The sequence below is a fragment of the Leuciscus leuciscus genome (genome assembly GCF_965113295.1).
Source record: "Leuciscus leuciscus genome assembly, chromosome: 8".
NCBI lineage: Eukaryota > Metazoa > Chordata > Actinopteri > Cypriniformes > Leuciscidae > Leuciscus > Leuciscus leuciscus.
In genome coordinates, this window is record NC_138732.1 from 37,724,174 (window position 1) to 37,747,543 (window position 23,370).

General features: G+C 43.3%; 2 protein-coding genes across 2 annotated transcripts; both read right to left on the reverse strand.

Moving 5' to 3' along the window:
• Positions 1–10,654: 10,654 nt before the first annotated feature.
• Positions 10,655–13,420, reverse strand: LOC309505295 (sentrin-specific protease 2-like; the record flags this gene model as incomplete). Its single annotated transcript, XM_082178672.1, has 9 exons — positions 13,056–13,420; positions 12,739–12,791; positions 12,556–12,660; positions 12,323–12,454; positions 11,528–11,749; positions 11,311–11,390; positions 11,138–11,222; positions 10,962–11,057; positions 10,655–10,717 (listed from the first exon to the last, which is right to left on the reverse strand). The coding sequence occupies exons 1-9, from the start codon at positions 13,270–13,272 to the stop codon at positions 10,655–10,657; spliced, it is 1,053 nt and encodes a 350-aa protein (XP_082034798.1). The 5' UTR covers positions 13,273–13,420.
• A 1,622-nt stretch (positions 13,421–15,042) lies between these two features.
• On the reverse strand, positions 15,043–18,749 carry LOC309505296 (calcium-responsive transcription factor-like; the record flags this gene model as incomplete). The annotated part of the gene is made up of 5 exons (XM_082178673.1): positions 18,702–18,749; positions 16,945–17,077; positions 16,535–16,691; positions 16,003–16,100; positions 15,043–15,847 (listed from the first exon to the last, which is right to left on the reverse strand). The coding sequence occupies exons 1-5, from the start codon at positions 18,730–18,732 to the stop codon at positions 15,043–15,045; spliced, it is 1,224 nt and encodes a 407-aa protein (XP_082034799.1). The 5' UTR covers positions 18,733–18,749.
• Between the last annotated feature and the right edge of the window lie 4,621 nt (positions 18,750–23,370).

Sequence of the window (23,370 nt, forward strand, 5' to 3'; positions counted from 1 at the left end):
TTTTGAATCACTTTCTACAGGTTACATCAGATGACTTGGTATGAATGGCATGAGTGAGTAATTTGAATGATTCACTCAGCCAATGCATTCACAACCTAAACAAGTGTTTATATAGGCTATATTATTTGCTTGTGCAAATCTAGTTAGAGACTTGCACAAAAGCTTAAAAAATTGACATTTCAAAAAGAAAAAAGAAAAAAAACACATATGATGTAGTATTAGCTTAATATTAGTTTACTCTGCCCAATAGAATTTGGTTTTGTTCAAAAAGATCAAGAATTAGAGGAACACTAGATATAATGGCTTGTCGTGTTGCCATAGCGATGAAACAGTAGGGGAGAGTGGGGTGATTTGTGCCAGGGGGGAAGTAGTTCCACCCTTGTTTCTGGAAAACCATAGAATAAATTGGTCATGTGACCACATAATTTTGAAAAACAATCACTTTTACTCATCCTCCAAAGAAGAGAGACACATGGCATGAGAGTTAAGCACATTTTAGTGCAAAAAACGTACTCGGTTACTAACGTAACCTCGGTTCTCTCTAGAAGAGGGAACGAGTACTGCGTAAGATATCTTACGCTAGGGGAAAATCCTTTTCCGCGAGATATTGAAGCCAAAAATTATCCTTAATTTTGTAATAATGCAAAACGCGTTGCAGCAGCAATGCAGACATAGGCGAGACAGCTCGCGTGCCTATTGGCTGCTCTGCGGCAACTGCAGCAGCCTATCGAGCGAGGCCTGGCGTGACGTCAGACCCAATCAGGGCACTTCGCGCCCGCTGCGTCACGTCCCGCCGAAATGGGCGTGGTCTAGGCCTATAAATATCGCTCGCAGGCAGCTATTATCTGGTTTTTCATCATCGAAGCAACCAGAGCGTGAGCATGCACGGCAAGATACGCAGTACTCGTTCCCTCTTCTAGAGAGAACCGAGGTTACGTTAGTAACCGAGTACGTTCTCTTACGAGAGGTCTCTCGTACTGCGTAAGATATCTTACGCTAGGGGACCCAATGTAAAACGCCGTGCATGCTGAGATCTGACACCAAAGACCCAAGGGCGAAAGCCCGGGGTACATATAGTGCACAATCACTCAGTGAACTCACAGGGAGTCCGGGAAGAGGGAGGGGTGCAGCCTCACTTTTCCACATAAAGTAGCGTCGATGGGACGCGAATTTCATCATACAGACAGGGCGGGGTACGGCCTGAACTGATGGGGAAAAATGTGGGTCTTACACAGTTTGCCCAGCTTTATACTGTCGAACATTGAGCTGTGCTCAGCAAACGCAGCATTCTGAGCTGATCGCATCAGGTCAGATAATACTGGTAGTTTAGACCGACAGCAGCCTGGCCTGCAGGGCGGGAACCTCTAGGTTATAAAACCTTATAAATGTAGACGGGGAGGCCCAGCCTGCCGCCATACAAATATCTTGCAAGGCAATCCCACTTGACCAGGCCCACGAAGAGGCCATGCCTCTCGTGGAGTGCGCTCTGATACCCAAAGGGCGCTGCATGCCCTTGGAGGCGTATGCCAGCGCTATAGCATCAACTATCCATCTGGATAGGCTCTGTTTCGACGCGGCTAGTCCCTTAGAACGTCCGCTAAACGAAACAAAGAGCTGTTCCGTCTGTCTGAAAACAGATGAGCGAGACACATAAGCTCGTAATGCCCTGACTGGGTAAAGGAGGCTCGCGTCTCTTTCCTCATCAGGGACCGGTAGGGCTGACAGGGAGATAACCTGCGCCCTAAACGGTGTGTTGAGGGATTTTGGAACATAACCGTGCTTAGGTTTGAGTATAACTTTTGAGTCATTGGGCCCAAACTCCATGCAGATCCCCTATGCGCTTCACTGAAGCGAGAGCCAGCAAAAACACTGTTTTGAAAGACAGGTGTTTCAAATCGATTGACTGTAAAGGCTCAAATGGCGCACCTTTCATGGCTTCCAGAACCGTAGAAAGGTCCCATACGGGGACTGAGGGAGGTCTGGGAGGATTCAGTCTCTTAGCTCCTCTAAGGAAGCGGATGACTAAATCGTTCCTTCCTATTGACTGACCAAGCGTTGTTTCTGAGAACGCTGCTATAGCCGCCACATAAACTTTGAGCGTGGAGGGGGCCCTGCCCCCATCCAACAGCTCTTGTAGGAAGGAAAGCACCTCTGTCACATCACAGTTTGTGGGTGACACACCACGGGCTGTGCACCAGCCCGAAAACGCTGACCATTTCGAAGAATAGAGTCGTCTTGTAGACGGAGCTCTAGCCTGCGTGATCGTGTTTAATACTCCTTTAGGGAGTTCAACATGTACCCGTTGATGGCCCAGACATGAAGGGACCATAGTTCCGGGTGAGGATGCCAGATCGAGCCGCGGGCCTGTGAGAGGAGATCTCTCCTCACTGGTACTGGCCACGGGGCAGTACTTGCTAACTGCATCACGGCTGGGAACCAAGGTTGGTTTTTCCAGAACGGTGCTACCAGCAGTACTGAGCATCCTTCTTCCCTGATCCGTTCTATCACCTGAGGCAGGAGAGAGAAGGGGGGGAAAGCATAGAGCGGGCGGCGGGGCCACACATGGGCCAGCGCGCTCCTGCTCTTGGAGAAAAATTCTTGACAGTGAGCGTTTTCTTGAGACGCAAACAGGTCCACTTCCGCTCTGCCGAATTTCTTCCACAGCAGTTGGACTGTCTGTGGGTGTAGAGACCACTCGCCTGCCGGAACATTGTTCCTGGACAGTCTGTCCGGTCCTAAATTCAAGATCCCTGGCACGTGCGCTGCTCTGAGCGAGCGCAGGTTGCACTGAGCCCATACCAGGAGGCGTTCTGCCAGCCTGTACAGTTTCTCGGATCTGATGCCGCCCTGGCGATTTATGTAGGACACCACAGACATGTTGTCCGAACGGACCAAGACGTGGTGACCTTTTATTTGGGGACAAAAACGCGTCAGCGCGTTGTCTACTGCCAGCATTTCGAGGCAGTTTATGTGCAGGAGCTTCTCCCGTTCTGACCACTGGCCGAAGAACGGTCTGCCCTCGAGCAGCGCTCCCCATCCCGAGGTGGACGCGTCCGTGGACACCACTTTCACCCTCGAGGAAGTCCCCAGGCTTACACCTGATCGGTACCAGTCGTTCGCTTTCCAGGGTTTCAGAGCTGTAACGCATTTCTGATTGACCCTGAGGCGAAGCAAACCGGGTGCCCACGCTTCGCGTGGGACTCGCGCTTTCAGCCAAAACTGCAGCGGGCGGAGCAGCGGAGCAGACCCAGCTGGAGCACTGACGATGCTGAGGCCATGAGACCTAGCATCTTCTGAAATCTCTTGAGCGGGACAGACGCGCCGCAGCGAAAAGAGTTCGCTGTGCGTCGAATGTCTACCGCGCGCTGTTGTGATAGTCGCGCTATCATGGATAGTGAGTCCAGTTCTGTGCCCAGGAAAGATATTTTCTGACTGGGTGACAGGGAGCTCTTCGCCCAATTGACACTCAGACCCAAATCCTCGAGGTGATCGAGTAAAATGGTCGTGTGTTCTATGAGCACTGCGCGAGATTGCGCTAGAATCAGCCAATCGTCCAAATAGTTCAGCACTCGCATGCCTCTCATTCTGAGGGGTGCGAGCGCCGCATCCATGCACTTCGTAAATGTACGGGGTGCTAGGGACAAACCGAACGGCAGGACTGTGTACTGATATGCCTGGCCCTCGAAGGCGAATCTCAAATATCGCCTGTGACGTGACGCTATCTGTATTTGAAAATACGCGTCTTTCAGATCTATTGACACAAACCAATCTCCTTGGCGAATCTGCACAAGGATTTGCCTGGTTGTGAGCATCCTGAACTGTCGCTTCACAAGCACTTTGTTCAGTTGCCTTAGATCTAGTATGGGTCTGAGACCCCCGTCTTTTTTCGGTACCAGGAAGTATCTGCTGTATAGCCCTCCTTCGCTCTGATCTTGAGAGAGAGGCTCTATGGCCCCTTTGCTCAATAGTTTCGTCACTTCGGCTCGAAGTAGATGTGCTACTTCTGTTTTTACCGTGGTCTCGACGCGCGCCACATAGCGGCGAGGGCGTCGGCGAAACTGCAGCGAATAGCCTCTTTCTATAATGTTCAGCACCCACTTCGAAACCCCGGGTAGCTTTGCCCATGCGTCTGCATGGATAGCTAGGGGTTGAATACGAAGCGCGCTCCGCTCGCTCAGCGATGGAGAAGCTTCGGTGTGCTGTAACACGAGCGTGTCGCTCGTGACATTTGAGGCATGGGGCGCGCTGATGACAGCGGGCAGATTGCCCGCGCTCGACTCCTCTGCGGTGGTTAACCGCGAGGGGGAGGGCTGGGCGGTTCCCGTGGGAACTGTCATGTCTATGTGTGGATGTGGGCGCGGGACAGCGGGCACATTTATCACACCGAAAACATCGTTCGCTTGCGTGAAGCGAGTGCACGTTGGTTTCGTTTTTACAGAAACCGTGAGACATGCATAACGTGGTGTTAGTGGGCACTGGGCAGTGGGCATGTTCACCATGTTTGAAGCGCAACCGATCTGAGTCGGTTTTATGTGCGCGAGCCCTGTGTGACAGGCTGTGCTTGTGTGTAGGGATGGGCACTGGGCAGTGGGCATTCTTACTACACATGAAACACCATCGGCCGTGGCCGGGACACCAGAAAATACACTCTTTTGGGGATTTATCTGGGTAGCCGTGAAAACGGCATTTGTGTGCAGGCAAGCGGGTGACAGAACCGACTTGTTGGCTGCAGAAAACACTGGAACAGTCACATTTTCTGGAACTGGACGAGCGAATAGCTTTGGTGTGAGTCCGGCCGCAGCGGGACTGGAACACCGTCGTTTTCCTAGCTGTGCTAGGACGACTTCGGGGCCTCGGGCTTCACCGTGATCCTAGGTCGCGAGCCGCGTCCTGCGGGGCGGCGACCGGATGAGCGGGAGCGCGGTCTCGCGCTTCTGGCCTGGCGGCGCTGTGAAGTGGAGGCAGTGGACGGTGGCTGTGGCTGTGAGCTCTGAGTAGACGGTTTCGCACGGCCTGCTGCAGAGCTAGAGCGCTTCGGGAGGAAGTGCTTCATAGCCTGAGACGCTTTCTGTACCTCTGCGAATCTCTCCGCGAAATCCTTGACGGAGGATCCAAAGAGGCCTGTGGCGGAAAGCGGGGCGTCGAGGAACGCGGTGCGTTCAGACTCGGCCATTTCCGAGAGCGTCAGCCAGAGATGTCTCTCAGACACGGTGAGAGAAGCCATAGTCCGTCCAATGGCTTGTGCTGCGGACTTAGTAGCACGAAGAGCGAGGTCCGTGGCACTCCTTAAGTCCGGCACGCAGATCGCGTCAGGTCCTTCCTCATCCAGCTTACGGAGGAGATCGGCCTGGAAGATCTGGAGCGTTGCCATGGTGTGCAACGCTGACGCAGCTTGCCCGGCGGCGGAGAAAGCGCGGTGGAGCAAGCTTGACGTCGTGCGGCAAGCTTTAGAGGGTAGGGCCGGCTTAGCGCGCCGTCCAGCGGAGGGCGGGCATAAGTGGGCCGCTATCGCCTCTTCAACCGGCGGCAGCGAGAGGTATCCTTTGTTCTTGGCATCGTCAACGGCGGAGAATGCCAAAGAAACAGCAGGACGCACTCTAGCAGAATAGGGGGCGCTCCAGGACTTGGCGACTTCTTCGTGTAACTCAGGAAGAAAAGGCGCGGGTTTGGACGCAGGCGAAGCGCGCTCCCCAGGCAGGAAAAATCCATCCAGCCGGTTGTGAGCGGGCTGCTCAGGCGAAGACCACTCGAGGCCGAGGCTCGCCGCGGCCTGTGCGAGTACTCGCATGAGTTCCGTCTCAATTGAAGCTCTCTTGCCTGACGACGTGCGGGCAGGGGGTGCGGGGTCCTCAGAGCCCGCCCAATCCTCACTGCCTGACGCCAGGATAGAGCAGGAATCATCCTCTCCCAGCAGGGCTTCCTCATCCGCGATATCAACGGAAGCGGCGGCAGACGGCGGCCGCTGTCCGTCAGGAAGCGAAACAGAAGAAGCCGGGGAAGCAAGCGGGCGAACCGGCGAGCTTTGGCGGCTGAGGGAGGGTTCCGGGGCCCGCTGGGCACGGCGCTTTTTACGGCGCGACGCCGCGGCGGGCGGGGGAGCAGTCTCGGTGAAGACGGCTAGGCGAGTCCTCAGAGTCGCCATTGCCATCAGCTCGCAGTGAGGGCATCCGCCGTCAGCGAGCGCGAGAGCTGCATGTTCCTCACCCAGGCAGGAAACGCAGATCACGTGGCGGTCCCCGTCGCTGAGTGTGGCTCTGCACGAGCCGCAGGAAGGCATCTTTAAAAAGACGCTAGCTCTTTTAGAAATGTGTGTCGCGGCGGCGACACACACACACAGAAATACAGTGTAATAAAAAGAGAAGGATATAAGCGCCGGAAAGCACAGCAGGAAGGCAGGAAGGCGGCGCGGCCAGCGACTTCAGTGACTCGTCCCGCTGAAGGTGCTCTCTCTCGACGGCGCGGCTTCTAATCCAGCTCCAGCGATGCGTGTGCTTCGCTTGAAGGATGAAAAATCAGATAATAGCTGCCTGCGAGCGATATTTATAGGCCTAGACCACGCCCATTTCGGCGGGACGTGACGCAGCGGGCGCGAAGTGCCCTGATTGGGTCTGACGTCACGCCAGGCCTCGCTCGAGGCTGCTGCAGTTGCCGCAGAGCAGCCAATAGGCGCGCGAGCTGTCTCGCCTATGTCTGCATTGCTGCTGCAACGCGTTTTGCATTATTACAAAATTAAGGATAATTTTTGGCTTCAATATCTCGCGGAAAAGGATTTTCCCCTAGCGTAAGATATCTTACGCAGTACGAGAGACCTCTCGTAAGAGAACTGTTTTTTCCCTTTCAAAGTACAATTTCTATGATTAAGGTTTTTGGATTGTAGTGTCTGAACAATTATAGACAAGTTTGAAAACATTTCACACATGTTTTAGTGCTTTAGTAGGCTACACAATGAGTCTATACAGTTAGCATGATGTTAGCTCTTAACTGCTGGATCATGCTAGTTTTTCAAACTTGTGGGTGGCTGTCACTTATTTCCAGGGGTTTCAGTACAGCGTAAAAATTGTGACGTTGTAGAGTAGGCGTTCTCCTAATTCCGAATTTGCATAGGTCACCGGTCATGCGCACTAAGTGTACGAGGATACACTGTTTATATACTGTCTCTATGGATACGCCAACGGTCGGTGTTTTCTTTTTTGCCGCTAATAGAAACAATTAAGGTTCAAATTGAGTATTTATGTCATGTCAAAGTAAATTATTTCTAAATCACACGCTAATATATTACACAATCGCGCCATTAAATCAATCTGAAATATTGGGATAAAACATGATCCCCGGTCACACTTTTAACAAAAATATAAAATAAACTGTTTTAGTACAGGAAAAGTGGATGAACTTAACCTTTCTCTACTGACCAGAAATGTTTCTCAACCCATCTATTAATGTAATACAATATGAATAAAAGCGCTTCACTTGTTTACACTGATTGCATGATTCTTATAAACCTAGCTACAGTATAATGTAGGCTACTGTCAGTTATTAAAATGGCATAATGTTAAGCCTATTACATGTGCATCAGATACCTGTGTGTGTTTACAGGGGCTTCATGCGAGATACCTGTCCTAACTGAGTAATGTGTGCATCAGATACCTGTGTGTGTTTACAGGGGCTTCATGTGAGATACCTGTCCTAACTGAGTAATGTGTGCATCAGATACCTGTGTGTGTGTTTACAGGGGCTTCATGCGAGATACCTGTCCTAACTGAGTAATGTGTGCATCAGATACCTGTGTGTGTTTACAGGGGCTTCATGTGAGATACCTGTCCTAACTGAGTAATGTGTGCATCAGATACCTGTGTGTGTGTTTACAGGGGCTTCATGTGAGATACCTGTCCTAACTGAGTAATGTGTGCATCAGATACCTGTGTGTGTGTTTACAGGGGCTTCATGCGAGATACCTGTCCTAACTGAGTAATGTGTGCATCAGATACCTGTGTGTGTTTACAGGGGCTTCATGCGAGATACCTGTCCTAACTGAGTAACATGTGCATCAGATACCTGTGTGTGTGTTTACAGGGGCTTCATGCGAGATACCTGTCCTAACTGAGTAACATGTGCATCAGATACCTGTGTGTGTGTGTTTACAGGGGCTTCATGCGAGATACCTGTCCTAACTGAGTAATGTGTGCATCAGATACCTGTGTGTGTGTTTACAGGGGCTTCATGCGAGATACCTGTCCTAACTGAGTAATGTGTGCATCAGATACCTGTGTGTGTTTACAGGGGCTTCATGCGAGATACCTGTCCTAACTGAGTAACATGTGCATCAGATACCTGTGTGTGTGTGTTTACAGGGGCTTCATGCGAGATACCTGTCCTAACTGAGTAACATGTGCATCAGATACCTGTGTGTGTGTTTACAGGGGCTTCATGCGAGATACCTGTCCTAACTGAGTAATGTGTGCATCAGATACCTGTGTGTGTGTTTACAGGGGCTTCATGCGAGATACCTGTCCTAACTGAGTAACATGTGCATCAGATACCTGTGTGTGTGTGTTTACAGGGGCTTCATGCGAGATACCTGTCCTAACTGAGTAATGTGTGCATCAGATACCTGTGTGTGTTTACAGGGGCTTCATGCGAGATACCTGTCCTAACTGAGTAATGTGTGCATCAGATACCTGTGTGTGTGTTTACAGGGGCTTCATGCGAGATACCTGTCCTAACTGAGTAACATGTGCATCAGATACCTGTGTGTGTGTGTTTACAGGGGCTTCATGCGAGATACCTGTCCTAACTGAGTAATGTGTGCATCAGATACCTGTGTGTGTGTGTTTACAGGGGCTTCATGCGAGATACCTGTCCTAACTGAGTAATGTGTGCATCAGATACCTGTGTGTGTTTACAGGGGCTTCATGCGAGATACCTGTCCTAACTGAGTAATGTGTGCATCAGATACCTGTGTGTGTTTACAGGGGCTTCATGCGAGATACCTGTCCTAACTGAGTAATGTGTGCATCAGATACCTGTGTGTGTTTACAGGGGCTTCATGCGAGATACCTGTCCTAACTGAGTAATGTGTGCATCAGATACCTGTGTGTGTGTTTACAGGGGCTTCATGTGAGATACCTGTCCTAACTGAGTAATGTGTGCATCAGATACCTGTGTGTGTGTTTACAGGGGCTTCATGCGAGATACCTGTCCTAACTGAGTAATGTGTGCATCAGATACCTGTGTGTGTTTTTACAGGGGCTTCATGTGAGATACCTGTCCTAACTGAGTAATGTGTGCATCAGATACCTGTGTGTGTTTTTACAGGGGCTTCATGTGAGATACCTGTCCTAACTGAGTAATGTGTGCATCAGATACCTGTGTGTGTGTGTGTGTTTAGGGGCTTCATGCGAGATACCTGTCCTAACTGAGTAATGTGTGCATCAGATACCTGTGTGTGTGTTTACAGGGCTTGTGTAATAATGTTTTTATGCAAAATTCATGCTTCTTTAATTAGCTCACAGACTTTACACACGTTCTTAGAGAATTTCAAATAAAATCTGTATATTCTAGTATATCTATTAGAATATAAATATAGATTTTATTTGAAATTATCTTAGAACTTCTGTAAAGTCTAGAGGTAAACCTAGAAACCTAGGTATTTACTAACTTTTCCACTGCTATCTTAAAACAACATACTGACAACTATTTGTTCATACTCAACTTTATTAAAAAAAAGAAAATATCAAATATTGACAGTGTAACGTATATAAGCTAGGCAATTGACTGCGGATGCCCCTGGCAACAGAAGATGGTTCGTCACGGAGCCTGGGTTGTGAATGAGTACACTGGAGCCATAGATTTTAGATTTTAGTATGAGTGTATGTATTCAGTAGATAACAAAACATAATCAACATAAACAATACATAAACAACATAACAAAATAACTTCAATGACACATACAAAACAATCCGACTTACAGTTCAGTTCAATGGCAGATTAGTGCGCTGCCAATGATTTGGGAAAAAAAAACAGAAAGAAACAAAGACTTAACCCGACACAATGTGTTCCACGGCCGGGACCAGGTCTAGTGAAATGTCAATTAATTACGAATTGAGCAATCGATAATCCAGATAGGGAAGTGTTCAGTCGCAGTGAATGTGTGGTTCGGTTACCCTACCACATATATATCCAAGTTCTCTTAATCCAAGTTCTCTTAGCTCGCCATCTCGATCAGAGTCCTTGAATTAGGACGGGTCGAGAGTTCAAGAGTCCATAATTGGAGAATGGAGATTTGTTAATCCAGGAAAAAAACCTGACCTTTGTAATTGAAATGACCAACGCAAGGTCTCCAGGCGTGACCCGACGTTTTAAACAGAGTGAAATCAGACAAAGGCTCTGATTAGAAAGCAGCAGCAACGAGTATTCATAGCTTGAATCACTATTATCACTAAAGTTGAATCACTTTTTTAGGTTTGCTTGGGGATGCCAAACAAACCATGCCGCAGCCACAGTGGAGACACAGAGGAAGTGAACTCAGCAACCAGTCACTTTGAGGAAGTTGGGAGTTTGCAGGCCCGCCAACATAAAAGTCCCAACTAAATACGGGTTACAACAGCAAGCAGAACAAGGCAGGATTTCAGCTTGTGGATGTCTCAGGACACATTCTTTACAGGATACTCTGATGTACTATCTCCCACACCATCACCTTCCGTATGACTGGAATGTCACACTATATGGAAAAAGAGAACAATCATGTACAGACAAATTTTGATCATGGATTTTGACAAAACATTAAAAGCTTTTGAAGATTTATCAGTGAGTGATATAGTTGCTAAGGTGTTCCATGTTAGTCCTAAGTTTAGAGTGAGGTATAAACTAGTGTGTTAGTGGATAGATATGGTTATTGATAAAGTCAAACAAGTGTTAAGAATAAAGTTTGTGAGAAAAATAAATATTGTAGTTTGATCATGTACCTGTCTGAAAGTAAGTGGCTTTCCTTGAGAAAGGAAGTCTGCATATTTGCAGATAAACACACCACAGTCATTTCCATTTGTCTGTTTGGGAATTGCCTAGAAACAAGTATAACGGTTAACAAAAGGACACAGTTTAAATAATATTTGTATAACTTCTTATATGAGGGTATGCATACGTTGGTTCTCATTCGGCCGATGGTCCATCTGGAAGCCTCAAAGCAGCAGGCTTTTTTGATTTTGTGTTCCTCCATGAGGTATTTCCTGTAAATTAATCACACATGAGACATGCATACAAGCCTTGAAAGCAGTTTGAGGTTAAAAACCAAAGTTGCAATTGGACATAACCCACAACAATGTGTGACAGATCTCATCATGTCTCTGACCCATGGAGTCATAGCACTGGATGGTCTGGGATTTGAAATCAATTACCTGGTGATAAGCAAATGGAGGTAAAAGTTTTTCTTTAAATAGTGAAAAAGTATATATATACCATTTTTATACTTTTAATAGTGTATAGACATAGTAACAATGTGTTACAAAGGCATTGCTATTCATAAATTACTTACAGCCAAAGCCCAGTGCAAGCCAAGATGCAAAGGAACAAGAACTAGATCACAGAGGAAGAGATCCACTGTTTTTGTCCATTTCTTCACTGCTGCATTGCCTGCAAAATGTCCGTCACTACTCAGAAGCTTTGGGTAGAAAAATGTGCTCAAACAGTACACTTTAATGCCTTCCTGCTGTTCATTGCTCTTCTTCATTATCAGAGACAAATAGAAGTTGATAACCTTGAAAACATAAGAGTAAAAACAATCATAATACACATATCCCCAACAGAGCTTTTTAAAATGCTCAGATTAATCAGACCAATGCCAATATTTAAAGAAATCAGAGATTGTTGAGTCCAACTTGATGTCTGTGTGATTGTAATGCAAACAAGCAAAACAGTGATAGATATATAACAAAGATTATTAGCTACAATATTATTAGTACCATTTATCCCAAAAATAATAATCAATATTTATTGAACGATAAAAAGCGTGACAAGTTTACTAAAAGAATTATGCTGGATGAAGTCAATGTGAATGTACACAATTACAACTGACTTTACTTCTATAATGTGACTGAGACAGAAAGAATTTACACATGAAAAAAAACTGATCTATTCATCAAAAGTGATGTCGATGGTAGTTGGTCAGAGGGGAGGGGTTAAAAAGTAAGCGAAATATGCAGAGTCATCAAGCAAGTAGTTGCATTTTGATTCATTATGAACATTTTCTTTTTTTGAGAAAGAAAGTGTACTGGATAATCATAAATAAAGGTAATATTTAATCTTACTGTATGTTCACTTACACTCTTACCATGTCATTGAGCCAGGAACCCTCCTCCAGCGTTGCCAGGTCGCTCTGTCTGATGCATAGTTTGAAAGCTGTGCTTATTACCATGTTTGGGTCATCTTGTTTCAGAATATGTCTCACCTCTGATGCCATGTCCTAAAAACAAATGCAACGTACATATATAAACAAGCTCAAAGAATTTGCTCAGTGGACAGATGTTATTGACAGAACATTTTATTTCACAATCATATTCTCACCTTTGTTAACCTAGGTAAGTTTTCACTATGGTTCACAAGATTGTCAGAGTTTATCAGTGTGGATGCTTTCCTGGTTTCTTCCACAGAGACCTCCACACCACATGACTGAGGAGAAAATCACAAACAACTTAAATTTCAACCATTAATAGCAGATTCATTAATAGTAATGTAACTGTATATTGCCTGGTCTTTGTCCATCTCTGTCGTCTTAGACTTTTTATGGAAATGGCCATCACCTGATAAGGAAATGAACAGAATATGAAAAAGAATAAAGAGCATAGAGATATTTTCAACAATGAAATTTTAAAAGGTTGGCAAATGCCAAGACAAGTCATATGTACTATACACCAAGTTGACAGGTCAACAAAACAAAAAAGAAAAATACATAATTTACAAAAAATAACCCTTTGACAAACAATGATTATATAGCATTGTAATGCTACAAGATCAAAAAAAAAAATTTGATTTTATATACACCATTTAATTGTAATATAACAAACCTTCATTAGCAACTGCCATCGCTCTCATTTTGCGTTTTCTGACAGTTTTTTGTTTGGCCTTCTTACAGCGACTTGGTAAAGCCCGAAGGTTTTGCTTGACAGTTTCTTGCTGCTGGAGAACCAGGCCATGATCCTTAGGTAAACTGTCTTTGAGTGTTTTACAAAGCTCATGAACAACACAGGATGCATTCTGAATTGCCTCCTTGTTGGTGCACATATATGACACATCATGTAACTGTTTGAGCTCTTCGCGCAAGCGCTGCTGATCTGCTCCTACACCAGTTGACTGTGGCTCACTGTTGTGTGTCTGTTTCCTTGGGTAAGGAAGAGGACTAACACAAAAGTCACTAGAGAAGTCTTCTTGAGTGCTGTGATTGGTGGATTTGTTAGAGCAACACTGAAATCCAGAGTTATATATGGGCTTCGACAATAGACTGGGCTAAGGTCTCCCCATGTTTTGTCAGAGTGGCTAAAAACAGCGAAGAAATGCTTGCATGGTAAGAACGTTGTTTTGAAGAGGACACATTCACAAGATGGGTACCGTTCCGACTCCGAGTCTCCAAGTTCTACTCTGTACCATGCAGAGGTGGTCTCACTCTTCACCTTGAAAGATTCCTTTCCAAGTACCTCGACATGCTCTTTTGTATAGATGGAAGCTGCTTGGATGCTGTTTAAGCAATGTTTGACAAAACTCCTGGGCCTGTCTCTCAGGAATGTTGGCACATCTGGATTGTATGTTTTGCATTCACTACTGTAGATGAAGTTGAGTCTCCTGTAGGATAGCAATTGTTCAGGGATGAAATCGCATATCATAGTTTCAAGCAGAGATGTAAGACTTCCTGTGCCAGAAAATTTGAGGTAGAAGCTCTTCAATGATTTATTGAGGGCCTCAACTCCATTGTTGGTGGTCACTGCCACAGAGAATCCTTGTGGCACAAAGGCCCTACACCACCGCTGAAAAAGAAAAGAACATATTACTTTGATAAAGGTAGCCGATGCAGAAAAAAAAATTAAGATTACACCCAGTCTATACTGGATGCATAAAAACGAATATCCTAAACCAGTCCAGGCAGTGGGAAAAATAGATTGAGGCATCTATTTCCTAGACTCAGCGCAACTACCATAATCACATGTAGACTGAATCAGTGATGATGATGACTTGCTTTTGTTGTGTCTGTCTGGTGTTGACGGCGTAATAATTTTAGAGAAAACTAAATGCTGGCCTGTCCCTTTTATACCAATCTAAATGTACTGTACAACAATTGAACACGGAACATGTCCAGTGCAGTACCTCACCTCCCGAATACATAGCCACCTTGTATCAACATAATGTCTGACTTCAAATGACTTCTTGTAAACATTGCTCTCCTTCAGTCTGTCAACCTCCCTATCACATGATGATTCACTTGGGGCACTAGCTATCTCACGCAGATGGCCAAGTAGTTCACTTTGCTCAGAGAGGGACAACTTGTTCTTGGCTGCCAGAAAGAGAGTATATGGGATATTAAATTAAACACTGTAAAAATAGGAATTACCTATATGTTTCAGATGACTAATTAACAGTACAAATTAAATGCAAATAAATGAAACTAAGAAAACAATGTAATACACTATTGAAAGTATTTTGAAAGATGTTTTTGAAAAACTCAAATGTAAATTTAAGGATGTATTGGTTTACTTATAATGAAAAGTAAAAAAAAAAAAACCAAAATATACATAACCACATGTCCAGGATTATAATGAAAACCAAAGACTATAATGGAATTCTGGTATAAAAAAAATAAAAAAAATGATAGTAATAACTAACTTCAGCTGGACTGTACCTTGTCCCGTATCCAAGCTTGCTCACGATGGAATGAGCATAAATACTTCTGTGCATTTGGAAATGTATGGTCCAGAGCTTGATATTCCTGTTGTGAATAATCAAGCATGAAGTACTTTGGCTCCCAATGCACGTTCCACTGTTTCAGGATGGTAAGAGCTTCAGCTATCGCTGTGGTTGTCTCGTTTTCACATACAGTATAAACTCAGCAATCGGTTTGTAGCCAACATTAGTCCGACCAACAACCAGAAACAGGGGCAATGCATATTTGGTAGTTCTGTAGGTGGCATCAAGTAGGACCATATCTCCATAACGCTCAAGTAAATGCTGCTGTTGTATGTTTTGATGAATAAACAAGAATGTTTCTTGTGATGTTGTCGTCTCCGGTGTGTGTATCTCCTCAAAATCAGAGTCTTCGGTGACTGGAAATCCACTTCTTTGTGCATTCACTTCAACATGAATTTCTGTCTGATGTCTGTAGTTCTCTGTGCACTGCCTAAAGAAAAACTGGGCACCTGAATCTGTTAGTTTCCATTCATCAATTTTCTTTTCCAGTTGAAGTTGATCAAAGCCAGAGTATTTTCCAGCAAGTAAGGCCTGGTGCACATGGTTTTGAATAACATGGCTTGATGGGTAGTATGAAGGGTCCTGTGGGTGTGGTAGAACACTTCCCATGCAAGAAAGCTCTTTCTGGACAAAGGTTTTCAGAACCTTCTTCAGGAAAGGGACAGAGGTCATTCCAAGTGAAACATATTCATGTATTTTGTCACGCACCCCTTGATGGATCTTATTTGAGAAATGACAGTTTTCTGAAGTGTTGTGCTTTTTGTGTGCTTCTTCCAAAGGTATTTTGACATGAATTACTTTAGAAGTGACAGTGGATTTCTCTTTTATTGACTCCATAAGCCTCTTTATAGCTGCTTGTTTTTCACTTCTAGAACTTTTGTCTCCAACAGCAAAGTTGTCATATCTGCCAAGAACAACATACCATAATTAGTATCTGTCTGAAAAATATCCAGTTAAGTAGTCCCATGTATTAGGTTGCAAAACTTTACCTTTATAATGGTAATAAAGTTATAAATATTAAATGAGTGCATTTAAATTAGCCATGACAGTTAAATTTACCTTAGTATATATCTGACATATAGTTTTGCTGGGCAATCAACTTTCTTGCTGCTTTGAATGTGAAATCTTATTCTGCTGATATATTCATGTTCAGTATGCTGAAGATTGAAAGACAAATTGTTTCTATAATCACTACATTTCTAGGGCCTGGCAAAAATAGAAGTAATAATAAAAAAATAGGTTTGCTTATTTTGTCTAAAAGTAAATGAAAGCATTAAGCCCCGATGAAGTAGTGTTTTACATATAATTTAGAATAGCCAGGGGGCACTTAGCTGTTCTAAATTCACTGTAAAACACGGCTACCTTACTTACCTTATTGCTTTTATACCAAGGTTAGTCCATAAAAATATTTTCATACAGAAATACTGATGTAATTAGGTCACATGTGTATGTTTATCGAGTAACTTACAATTCCTTTGAATGCAGCTCAACCAATCAGAATCAAGGACTTGAATTACCTGTTTTTTAATTTTCCCAATCTCATACAACATACATTAAGCTCATGAAAATGTGTGCAGACTTTAGAACATACCAACTCATCTGTTTTTGGGACCGTTTTGTAGTTTTTTCCATGCTGGCAAGCATATATCACTCTTTTTTTCACAGAGAGCGGAATGTGTTTTGAATAGTCTTCCACTTTCCAGATAAATCGGGATGTCACTTTTAGTTTTTTTTTACTGTCATCTGACCTGTCACCAGGAAGTAAATTAAAGAAAAAGGCAATTAATACTTTTCATAGCACATTCCCTTTATTTTACTTTCTAATATTTCATGCAAATAGGGTTCAATTATGAGAAAACTGTAAATAAAGATTTATTTAATGAAAGTAGCTGTCTTAAGTGCATGTCTATAAAACGCAACAAATGTTCTTCATAACAATACTTTCCATAAGGTCATAAATGATGAAAAAATAAACAAGTTAATTTAGAAATGATAAATTACCAAACAGTGTAAGATGTGCCAGTTGCCCGTTTGTGGTTTTCCAGAAGAAGTTTCAGGTCTTCTTCTGAAGAAACTATGCCTGTGATGTACTCTTCTGAAGATGAGCATATTTGAAAAGATGATGGAAGCCAGTCTGGTGGGAAATGGCAAACAGAGTAATATTCATAGTAAAGTACTTAGTGTTCTATCTGATGCACACATTACTCAGTTAGGACAGGTATCTCGCATGAAGCCCCTGTAAACACACACACAGGTATCTGATGCACACATTACTCAGTTAGGACAGGTATCTCGCATGAAGCCCCTGTAAACACACACACAGGTATCTGATGCACACATTACTCAGTTAGGACAGGTATCTCGCATGAAGCCCCTGTAAACACACACAGGTATCTGATGCACACATTACTCAGTTAGGACAGGTATCTCGCATGAAGCCCCTGTAAACACACACACACAGGTATCTGATGCACACATTACTCAGTTAGGACAGGTATCTCGCATGAAGCCCCTGTAAACACACACACAGGTATCTGATGCACACATTACTCAGTTAGGACAGGTATCTCACATGAAGCCCCTGTAAACACACACACAGGTATCTGATGCACACATTACTTAGTTAGGACAGGTATCTCACATGAAGCCCCTGTAAAACACACACACAGGTATCTGATGCACACATTACTTAGTTAGGACAGGTATCTCGCATGAAGCCCCTGTAAACACACACACAGGTATCTGATGCACACATTACTCAGTTAGGACAGGTATCTCACATGAAGCCCCTGTAAACACACACAGGTATCTGATGCACACATTACTCAGTTAGGACAGGTATCTCGCATGAAGCCCCTGTAAACACACACACAGGTATCTGATGCACACGTTACTCAGTTAGGACAGGTATCTCGCATGAAGCCCCTAAACACACACACAGGTATCTGATGCACACATTACTCAGTTAGGACAGGTATCTCGCATGAAGCCCCTGTAAACACACACAGGTATCTGATGCACACATTACTTAGTTAGGACAGGTATCTCACATGAAGCCCCTGTAAACACACACACAGGTATCTGATGCACACATTACTCAGTTAGGACAGGTATCTCACATGAAGCCCCTGTAAACACACACAGGTATCTGATGCACACATTACTCAGTTAGGACAGGTATCTCACATGAAGCCCCTGTAAACACACACACAGGTATCTGATGCACACATTACTCAGTTAGGACAGGTATCTCACATGAAGCCCCTGTAAACACACACAGGTATCTGATGCACACATTACTCAGTTAGGACAGGTATCTCGCATGAAGCCCCTGTAAACACACACAGGTATCTGATGCACACATTACTCAGTTAGGACAGGTATCTCGCATGAAGCCCCTGTAAACACACACACAGGTATCTGATGCACACATTACTCAGTTAGGACAGGTATCTCGCATGAAGCCCCTGTAAACACACACACAGGTATCTGATGCACACATTACTCAGTTAGGACAGGTATCTCGCATGAAGCCCCTAAACACACACACACACACACACACACACACACACACACACACACACACACACACACACACACACACACACACACACACACACACATTTGAATCTGATGCATGTTACTCAGTTAGGACAGGTAACGTTATCACATGAAACCACTCCTTACATTTGAATTCTATCGCATCTTTTACAAAACCGTTTGCTTTTTGATCATAATAAAAGTTCAAAAACAGTTACCGAATTCGCTGTTTTGTCCTTGATTGTCCATGGCTGTTTAATGTTGACCCGTCTGCTCTTCATCGTCCTTCAGTTTGGTTTCCAATTTGAAAAGCGCGCGGGAAGAAGGCACTATATTCTGCGCATGTGCGCTGACCTGCAAATTATAATATTTTTTTTTTGGAAAGGGGTGTGACGGCCACACCCTCGAAAACGCCCCGTGTTCGTCGCGGTACTGAAACCCCTGTACTTTAGTGAATCCCCTTGTGGGTCTGGGGTGATTTGTGCCAAAGGGCCTGGGTTAAGTTGTGCCAGATCCAGACCACCTAGACCTATATACTCACATGGGGACATGGGCGTCGGAAGAAAAAAAAAAGTGGGTGGGTCCTCCCCCAGAAAATTTTTACTGGAGTAAATACCATTTCATGTATTCTGGTGCCTTTTAATTAAAGTAAACTAAACTCCACTTCACGTCGGGCGGTTCTTTGCCTCCACGTCGTGCATTAAATGCACAGCTATCCGTGGATTATCCCGCTAATACCATGGACATTTGCCAGCAGCAATGACAACTTAAAGCTGTTATTGATGTTTGCAACGCAATATTTGACTGGAAGGGTACAACGGGCGGTTACTTTCGTCAGTTGCGGCTCATTGAGAAATGTAATGTAGCGATTCAGCGGAAATGGAGTTTAATTTATTAGGGAATTCCTCAAGTGGAATGGATTTGACTGACGGCGCTCTGAAGAGCGAACAGACAAATGCGCTGAATCAGAGACGGTAAAAGTAAATGGGTCCAATATCATTGGTCTTAAAAAGTGGGTGGGTCTTGTCTCACCCGTATACAATGGTTCCGACGCCCATGCATGGGGATAATCTTGAGAAGTGAGGAGATGGGCATGCCTCATCATTGTTTGACTTAGGACTGCCTGCTATTTGTTTAATTTAGCTAACACTGATTTCAGTTTTGAGTTTGCACTATGTTATTAAAGAGAAGTTTATTCCGTTTTTAAGTGGCCTATGTCACAATAGGATGTTTAGAAATTAGCCTAGTCACTTTATTCTTATATGTTACATAATTGACAGACAGTGCTATGTCAACAGGCATCTATTGCCAAAGCCTTTTTGCCTGAAATGATTCACAAATATCATATATTGTATTGCTATGGTGCTCTAAATGGTTGCTAGGGCGTAGCTTGATAGCTTCACAATGATCCTGAGAGACTGATTGGTCGTCTGAGTAAAATGAGCCCACCCCCTTGTCTCTATGACACTGTGATCCAGAGTTATGTTCAATACAAAATCCCTATGCAATTGACCGTAGTAGGAAAAACGCATGCTATGGTATTCCAGGGTGACAATATCTAAATAAACCTTAAATGAGTAATTTTGTATTGAATTTATCTTGCTTTCATATAGCATTACGGTTCATAACATTAAAATGTTCTGTTTTACTTCAGAAATCACTGGCACAATTTACCCCCAATGTATTCCCCCAAAGGCACAACTTCCCCCGCACCAGGGGCAAGTTGTGCCATGAGACCACTTTTTTCCCAAGAGCTATATTTCTGAAACAATTCATTTCAGATCCAAAGTTTTTGTTCTCAGGGATGCACCACATCCTGAAATATATGTACATCCTTAAGTTGAAGGCATTACTGCCATGGCCTCACTTTAAAGTCACTTTGAGTAAAAACTGGCACAACTCACCCCACTTTCCCCTATGTTTCTGCATAATTAAATTAAGGGTCAGCATCTTGCAGTCTTTCTGACCAAAGACACAAGCATGTCTGAATGAATTGATCAGTGGTACATTAGGTCATGCATTTAGACTATAGCTTTACTAAAGGCTCTGACTACATTACAGCAAAATGAGGAGAATTAAACATTGAGACAAACCACTGTGTTTGTTTACAGCTGCTCACATGACGCACCAAATCAGGCCTGACTTTATCTGTGCTTAATCAAATTCATCAGGATTCATTAGATCTTCCACACATCTGCAAAAACTCAAACAAACACACATTAGATCATTCAAAGGTTACATGTCTAAGACATAAAAAAATGTCAGTCATATAGAAGAGCTGGTATTAATGTTTTGTTTTCAGTCTAGTGGTGCCGAAAACCTTTTTCAGTAATCCAAGAGATACTGGTAACACCATTATTCAGTATTTGTATCAGTAATTTAACTAAATAAATCAATACATAAAATGCATAAAAAATTAAAAATAAAGTATTGTGTAATAATAATTATAATAATAATACGACCCCATAAGCTTTTAATGAAAATGTAAACATGCAGGTTTGTTTGCATGGTTAAGGGATATAAATTAATATTTGCTCATACTACAAACAATAGAAGTTATTTTGGTTACACTTTAGTTTAGGGTCCAATTCTATTGATGAGTTGCTTATTATCATGCACGTTACTATGATATTGGCTGTTTATTAGTACTTGTAAAGCACATATTAATGCCTTATTCTGCATGACCATATTCCACAGCCTTTAATCCATCCAATACCTAAAATGAACTACCTTACTAACTATAAATAAGCAGTAACTAGGAGTTTATTAAGGCAAATGTCAAAGTTAATAGTTAGTTAATAGTGAGACCCTAAACTAAAGTGTGACTGTAATTTTATTTTTAAATAGGCCTTCTGGCTACTGGTAATAAAAAAAAAAGTAATTTAAATAATAAAAAGTCATAAAAAGAAATTGAATAGCCTTAAAAAAAAAAACAGGTTGATGGTGTTCTTTGTGTGTGTGTGTGTGTGTTTGAGTGTGTGTGTGTGTGTGTGTGTGCGTGTGTGCGGGCGTGCGTGTGTGCGTGCAGACTACTCAATGTTACAGTAATGTGTAACAGAGCCCAGCTGGTAGAGAGACTGTAGCTGTGCTGGTAAATCTCACTCTTCAGGCACACTAGCAGCTGATTCTAGACTAGAGGCTGTGGTCTTTAGTGCTCTTGTTAGCGTGCCCGACTCACATGCTGGCTTTTAGCGGTTCAAGCACCGCTCGGACTGGGCCAAGTGGAACCGATTTCATGTACAGTAGTTCGTTTTTTGTGCATTTAACATCTTAACTCTTTCCCTCACATTGACGGCAATTTCCGTCATTTTTGAGACAACGCTTCCACGCCATTTCCGTGTTTTCACTGTTATACAGTAGGTGACACATCTTCTAAAAGAGTATAATCTCATGATCAAAACACAGGTGAAGAAGAAGCAGAAACAAGGGATAGCATATTGTATGTAAGCAGATGCATATGTAAAATGAATCGATCATCAACATTCAACAGCAGCATATAAATCAAAACTGCCTAATGTTACTAAATGAAATCTTGACCAGAGTCTAGGTATAGGACTGTGAAGCTTTCGAGGTGTTGATGGACTTGATCTACGCATCGTTCTGAATCCGATCCAGATGTCTTTGACAAAAACACAATTTTCTTAGCTTTTTACTCAAAATATATATATTTTTTTAAACTTACCCACATTCAAGTGTTGATTTAAAAAAAAGAAAAGAAATGCATGAAGCTAGAATAACATTTCCTTTTTTTTCTTTCTTTTTTTTAAGCATGGGATCTGTTCTATCTTTTGAAATTTGATATCTGTTCAACTTTTTTCAAAAATGCTGGCGGGGAAAGAGTTAGAAGGCTTTGTAGTGGCAGTCACAAATCTCACTACAAGATACAGTATATAAAGCAACTATTGCAACCCCTTTTAAGAAAATTAACATCCATTTATCTATCTCTCTCTCTCTCTCTCTCTCTTTTTTTTTTTTTTTTACTGTTTCCACACATTTGTCAAGGACATGGTTTTAACATGTCCCCTTTCTTGCTTTAGCTGTAAGATGATAGTGTTTTTGAGGACTGGTACAGCTGAGATAGTGTGATGTGAATGATTAGGTAATTAGCTGAGATAATGGAGTCTCACTGTGATCATTTTAACAGAAGAATGAAGCATTATACTGTGAAGAGAAGCCCAGGAAGAACCATCAGTGTAATAACTCAAGCTGTCTGGTCAGAGCAACCTGTTCTCTTTTTGACAGGTATCCAGAATCATAGTAATTACCCGTGGAGCTGTGAACTCCATAAGTAACATGTAAATGGAACTTAAAGGGTTCACGATGTGTCTCTAAATGAAGGATTGCAAGTTTCACTGAGTAAGAGCCTGCCAGAGCAGAAGGTTTTGGAATTCAATAAACATAGTGTGTTCAGAAGGGATAATAGTTCTGTCTTTCATGGATAACCTTTAATGGAAGAGAGTCTACATGCAGTGTTTGCTGAAAAATAGAGACTGCAAGAGAAAGGGACACCTTTGTGTGCAAGTGAACGCTGATCTATTTCTTTTTTTTTTTTTGTGGGAAACTGAGACGTGATGAATAAAATGTCACCCAGGAATAAAGTGAGCTGGTGAGGTGGAACTAACTGCTTACTGCAGTTACATGACAACAGGGTCCAGACCTAATGAAACCTGTTTTGCAACACCTGCTAAGGCAAAGGAAAAAGTAAAATAAAATAAAAATAAAGGCAACTGTAATTTTGCATTTTAGTCTTACGGAAGCCCTGAACCGCAAGAAAAAAACAGAAAAAAACCGTATCTCGTTATTTCGAGATATTAAGTCGTTATTTCGACATAATATCTCGTTATTTCGACATAATAAGGGGACATTCTAATATGCATTAAGCCACAT